The sequence below is a fragment of the Gracilinanus agilis genome, chromosome 5 (assembly GCF_016433145.1).
Source record: "Gracilinanus agilis isolate LMUSP501 chromosome 5, AgileGrace, whole genome shotgun sequence".
NCBI classification, from domain to species: Eukaryota; Metazoa; Chordata; class Mammalia; order Didelphimorphia; family Didelphidae; genus Gracilinanus; species Gracilinanus agilis.
Genome location: NC_058134.1, coordinates 5145554 through 5152147, shown reverse-complemented (window position 1 = coordinate 5152147; position 6594 = coordinate 5145554). Strand labels below are relative to the sequence as shown.

Genomic DNA, 6594 nt, shown 5'->3' with positions numbered 1-6594 from the left:
AGAGAAGAGAAGAGAAGAGAAGAGAAGAGAAGAGAAGAGAAGAGAAGAGAAGAGAAGAGAAGAGAAGAGAAGAGAAGAGGAGTACCAATTAGATCTCTCCATTCCAGTCAAACTGGCTTGCTGCCCCTTCCCTAAAGTCCCCTGTGCAGAAGATGCTCTCTCCTCACTACTACTTTAAAGGACTCCTGACTTCCTTAAAAGCACAATTCCAAGGCCATCTTCCTATATAAGGTCTTTCCTGCTCTCCTCCTCAGTATCAGCATTGTCTCCCTCCCTCTGGAAATTCATTTCTATATACTTTATATATTATCTATTTATACACTTATATATTTTATATAATCTCCCACTGATTTACCTGTGCAACAGGTGTCTCCCTCTCGCCCCCTTTAGAAGGCCAATTCTTCCAGGGCGGCGATTGCTTCAGTTTTGTCCAGTACCTTACAAAGAGTATCTACTTAAAACACGTGTGTTGAGTTGAAGGTGAAATCATAAACAAAGCATAAAGGACACCCCAACACATGCACTAGATTATTGTTGTCATTATGAAAGCTTTTGCGTAAACAACATCAATGCAGCCAGAACAGGAACTGATGGAGGAAATGTTTTTGCATCAGATATCACTGGGGAGGGCAGCCAGAGGCACAGAGGAGAGAGCACCAGGCTTGGAGTCAGGAGGACCCGAGTTCAAATCTGGCCTCAGACACTTGTTCGTTTTACCCTGTTTGCTGCAGTTTCCTCGTCTGTAAAATGAGCTAGAGAAGGAGATGGCAAACCACTTCAGTATCTCTGCCAAGAAAAGAGTCTGAGATAACCAAATAACATCACTGGGAAATGCCCAACCTCCAAGATATATGGAGAAGCAACCCAAAAACACGAGGCCCAAGAAGTGATGCAATCAACATTTCCATGGAAAAGAATGTTCCAAGTCGTTAAAAATGAGAGAAATACAAATGAGAATAACTCCAAGATTTCACTTTGCACCCATCAGTTTGACAGATGAGAGAGAAAAACATGGTCCATGTTGGAAGGATCATGGGAAATCTGGACCTTAGTAAGCTCTTGATGCAGCAATGCCTGCTTCCAGCCATTCTGGGAAATCTTTTAAGATTATCTGAGGAAAGCCACTGGGCTGTTCACACCCTTTGAAGCACAGCCGCAGGAGGACAAAGACAAAGTTCCATTTAGCCCCAAACATCCACACCTGCACCATTTTGGGAGCAAAAGCCTGAGCACAGAGTGCGCCCCCATCCATTGGAGGAGGGGAGAACACACTGTGCCGTATAAGCTGTGAATGGAAGGAACACTGGGTTTTGTACCAGGTGAAAGGGCAACTCAAGGAATTCAGAAACCCACAGGAAGGCTTATGGGAGCTAATGGGGGGCCAAGGAAAGAGTATGCAAAGGGGTTAAAATCACGGACTTGAAAGCAGTGGCCCAAAAGGGTTAAGCTGAGGAAGTGGGAGCCCTGGGAGAGGTGAGGGACCAGACTCTAGCAGGGAATATTGTGTTTGCTGTCGGAGATAGGTCTGCAATTTATTTCTGTTCTCTTGTTTTGTCTTCAGCAGAAGGGCAGAATTCAGAGGAAGGGGGTCTCTCAGGAAGTATGGAACTAGTGAAAAAACAAAAGAAACTTTTTTTTTTTTAGGAAAACTTTTTTGGTTTTTGGTTTTTGTTTTTTTAAACCCTTAACTTCTGTGTATTGACTTACAGGTGGAAGAGTGGTAAGGGTGGGCAATGGGGGTCAAGTGACTTGCCCAGGGTCACCCAGCTGGGAAGTGTCTGAGGCCGGATTTGAACCTAGGACCTCCTGTGTCTAGGCCTGGCTCTCCATCCACTGAGCTACCCAGCTGCCCCCGAAAACATTTTTTTTAATAAAGAAAATTGACATTTTGTACTTTCTGTCTCTCTTTTTTAACCCTTACTTTCTGTCTTAGTAACAACTCTAAGATAGAAGGGCATAGGCAAGGCAAACAGTGGTTAAATGACTTACCCAGGGTCACACAGCTAGGAAGTATCTGAGGCCAGGTTTGAACTCAGTCCTGATTCCAGGCCTGGCTTTACCCACTGTGCCACCTAGCTGTCCTGTCTCTGTCTCTTTTCCTGTCTCCAAGTCTCTCCGTGTCTCTTCTTCCTCTGCCTCTGTTTCTCTGTCCATCTGGCTCTCCTCTTTGACTCTGCTCTCTCTTGTTCTCATTCTCTCTCCCCAAACTCTGACCAGTGGAATAAGCCTCGCTTGCCTCAGCTGTCACAAATGACATTGGAGCAGGAGGCCTCAGCAGTCCTGTTCAGCAGCAAAGTCACGCTGACTTTGACCGTGAGTGGAGGTCTTCCACCCACACAGAGGAGGCGAGTCAGCGAGGTGACTGCAGAACCTCTGGAACTCCGGAGCCCCCTCCCAGCTGGAATCCTTGTTATCAGTCCTTAAGGACCTGCCCACCCACGTCTGCCAGACTCAGCATGCTTGTGGACACACCTGCCTGTGTGCACACACCCACGTGCACACACCCATGGACACACACACACACTACCATGTGCACTCAATGAATTATTCAGAGATCATGAACAGGTTTTAGCAGTTTCCTACTTCCCATCCAAGAACATTCTTGTAAACCTGGTAGAGGGCCCAGGTGCCATGGAGGGCCGGCCGCGTGCTAGGCACTGTGCCAAGTGCTGAGGATTCCACTTGAGAACACAGCAATCTCTCGCCCTCAAGGGGCGTCAGTTCTACTGAGGAGAAGCTAGGAGTAGGCAGATCCCTGTGTGGCCAGGATGATCCCAGGTGGGAGAGCCTGGGAATGAATGGTGGAAAGAACCCTGGCATTGGCAGCACCCTGCCTCGGGGCACTTCCCAGACTTTGGACAAGTCACTCATCATCCTGGAGCCTCAGGTTTCTCACCAGCAAAGTGAGGATGTTGGACCATCACAGACCCTTTGGGCAGTCAGTCGGGTGAAGCCTCCCGACCCTTCTCAGAATACATCTTTAAGTATCTGAAAGAAGATGCACAAGACAAAGGAAACCAGTTATGCTGAAAGTTAAGCAGTGAGCTTGGGAGCCCTGGGCCACCATGGCACCAGAAGGTCCCCAGCTCCCTTCTGCTCCAGGCTGGGATCTTCCATTGTCTTCTCAGGAGGTAAAACCAGTTCTAGTAGTCCAGACTTCCTCTAGCTGACCTCCAAGAGACCTCACCTCCTCCTTCACAGGCCCATGCTTTGGGAGGATTCTCTGATGACAGATGAGGAGGGGAGGGATCAGGGTTGGCCTGGAGGGTTAGTGGACAAATGGTTCTAGTTTCAGGAAGTGACTTAGGAGGACTGTGGGAGAAAGTAAAATTAAAACAGGTTTCTTCAAAGATTCAGCCTTCCGAACTGGAGGAATTCCACGTGAACTGGAACAACTTCCAGGAATTGACGCAGAGTGAAAGGAGCAGAGCCAGGAGAACATTGTACACAGAGACGGATACATTGTAGCATGATTGAGTGTAACTGACTTTGCTGCTAGCAGCAATGCAAGAATCCAGAGCAAGGTTGAGGGAGTTATGAGAAAGAAAACCAGCCACATTCAGAGGAAGAACTGTAGGAGGAGAAACACAGAAGAAAAACAACTGTTTGAACACATGGGATGATGGGGATGTTATTGGGGATGTAGACACTAAATGATAACTCTAGTCCAAGCATCAATAATATGGAATTGGGTCTTGATCAATGATTCGTGTAAAACCCAGTAGAATTGTGCATCGGCTAAGGGGGGTTAGGGAGGATTGGGGGAGAGGGAAAGAACATGAAACATGTAACTAGGGGAAAATATTCAAAATAAAAATAAAAAAAGTTAAACAAAGACTCAGCCTTCCACTCCCAACACATTCTTTACTCTGGAGTTGACTCTAAACCTTATTGAGAAACAGGCTAGAAAATGGAAATGTGTTTTAAAAAAACACTTTAAGATGATTTATGGGGCTGCAACATGGGACAGTAGACAGATCTCCAGGCCAGATAGTCTGGAGGACTTGGGTTCAAAGCTGGTCTCAGACACTTCCTAGCTGGGTGACCCTGGGCAAGTCACTTAATTGCAGTTTATTCATCTAAAATGAGGATAATAAAGCAACTACCTCATAGGGCTGTGGTAAGTATCAAATGAGATAACACAGACAGATGGATGAATGGATGGATGGATGGATGGAGTTCAGGAAAACTTGAACTACTCCATAAATGTTATTAAAAGAATTACTTGCACCAGGGGGCAGGGGAACTATTCTAATCTCACTCATGGAAGAGCCTGGGGAACATGATGCTGGCAGATATGACCACAAGCAATCCCCAATTTGAAGCACATGAAGATGGCATTAAGCAGGTGATGTGGTCAGACTTAATCAGCAGGTAGCTAAAGCTTGCAGCAGGCCCTTCCTTCCAGGCTGCCCCTTTCCTGCCTGCCTGGGCTCTTGGAGAAGGGCAGGGCAGTGATGGGAGAGGCTTCAGGCCTTTCCCATCCAAGCCTGGCATGAGGCCCTTGGGCTCAGTTCTTGACCTCTGCATTTATTCTGTCTGGCTTCTGGGGGAAGGAGATGGGGTTCCAGTCTCATGAGTTTGGAAGGGTGAGAAGCTGGAACCACCGAAGGCCAGGAGTAGAGACTGAGTGAAAGGAGGCAGGAAGGAGTGAGCTGCCCAGCCTAGCCCTGGAGTAGCCAAGATGGGCCTCATTCATCTCTTTATCCATGCTGTAGCTCAACGTGGACTTGGTGGGAATCGGTGCTTTGTGGACCTGGTAGGCTGAGCCTACCCTCTCCTGAGAGCAAAGTAGTGGAGGGGAAGAGCCGCCCCTGGGTGTTGGGAGGGCAGCGTGTGAAACTTCGGTTCTCGCTCTAGCTTTGCAGCAAACATCCCACTGCAAAAAGCTCATCATGCTAATTGGTTAAAGGGAACTAGAGTTCTACATGCTGCTGGTTAAAGGGAGAAAACAGCCTGTCCTGGCCGTGGCGGCTCAAGCTGATCCCATTAGGAAAGCCACAGCCCGCTCGCTTGGTGCTGCCCAGAGCCCTGGGGGGGATGCGGCCAGCCTCCTCTGGGGCGCTGAGAACAGAGCGTCTCTATAGACCGGAGGCGAAATCTGACGTTGAAATCATTGCAAAATAAAAGCAGAGATGCCTGAGCGTCACCCCGCAGCCTCCCGTTCTGAGCTGCTTTTCTTTCCAAACTCTGTTGACAGACTTTTCACATCTGGGACTCATTTTCCTGACTGAGCTCTGTGGGCAATTGTGCAAAGTTACAAAGCTACCCTGTCCACCCCAAGGCCTCCGCCAAGCCCCAAAGTACAGCTCGTCTTCCGGGAGCTGCGAGCTGGGAGCTGGGAGTCGTCTCCAGATCCTCTCCGGCACGGCTTCTTCCCCGGCTGGCTCTGGGAACTGGGTGGGTTTTACAGATATTTTGATAGGATTGGTCTCCCACCTCCCACACTATTCTGAGGAGTCTTGGCTCCCCGCCACTGCCCAAAGGAAAGCCCTCCCTGGCTTTCCCTTTGAGAGGATGAAGGACCCAGAGAGAGAAAGGGACTGGCTCAAGGTCATCTAGCTTGCAAAGAGCAGAGCAGGATTCAAACTCAGGACTCCCAGCCCAGGGCTCTGTCCAGCAGTCCTCCTTGGTCTCCCCCTTTACAGAGAGTCTTCCAGGCCGTGGTACAAAAAGTTCCTGGCAGTGTATAGCATTGGCACCCCGGCTACCGGGCAGCACAGTTTATTACAGCGACCGGCCTTTCTTCATGGCGGCCAGGCCCTGGGCTGAGTCCTGGGGATTCCGTGAAGGGCACACAGAGAGCCCCTGCCCTCCCCAGCTTCCATTCTTACTCTCTGTTGGCAATATTCTAAGCCTGAAGGACTTGGGGGAGGCACAAGCTGCCAGGCGGGCCCTGGGAGTGCCAGAATGAGGGCTGGTTCGGGCGGCCCAGAGCCCGGCATGCTTCCGGAGCGGCTGCCATCGGGACCCTCGGGGGGCCCCTGGGTGCTCCTCCCTGGCGCTGTCCGAGAAGCCGCGGGGAAGGCGGGCTCTGGTTTACAGCTTTTCTTCCAAGCCGGGGATGCTCCCACTGAGTCAGGCTTCCCTGGGCCGCCCTGGACGCCTCCTCTGGGGGGAGGTGAAGCGGCCTCCTTCCTGCCTTGACCAGGGGCCGGGCTCGGCCTCATCCTACCCACCTGGAAAGTCTCTCTGAGGGGGCCGGGCCTCGCGGAGGCCTTCTTCCTGGGGATCAGTGTGGCTCCCCCAAAGAGGCCGGGCCTGAGCCCATGAATTCTGGGGCCCGACAACTCCTCAAAGAGAAGCTGTGCCAGTTCTTGGGAGCTATTTGGGGGGGGGAAGGGGCGCTTCGAGGAGCACTTAGCGGGCTTGTTTTCTCTCCCCTTTTCCTTAGCAGAATAAGGAAAACAGAGAGGCCTCCCCGGCATGGGCGCATTATCCGAAAGGCTGACCGCGTGGAATGAAGCCTGCCTGTGAGTCAGAGGCCGGCTCGGCCGCTTAACGCCTGCGTGGCTGGGACCAATCGCTCTCCGGGGTTCCCCTTCCTGCCCTGTAGGGCAAAGGGCCGCAGAAGAGGCCTCCACCATCCAGGCA

The 6594-nt window shown here is 50.7% G+C and overlaps 1 protein-coding gene across 1 annotated transcript in view; it reads right to left on the bottom strand.

The window, feature by feature from the left end:
- SCIN (scinderin) overlaps positions 1-5945 on the bottom strand; it is a 49924-nt gene extending 43979 nt beyond the window's left edge. Inside the window, exons 1-2 of the mRNA XM_044678844.1 lie at positions 5835-5945; positions 4967-5081 (exon numbers count right to left, since the gene is read on the bottom strand). Coding sequence (XP_044534779.1) covers positions 4967-5081; positions 5835-5945 — 226 coding nt within the window. The remainder of the gene's footprint in view (positions 1-4966; positions 5082-5834) is intronic.
- Between the last annotated feature and the right edge of the window lie 649 nt (positions 5946-6594).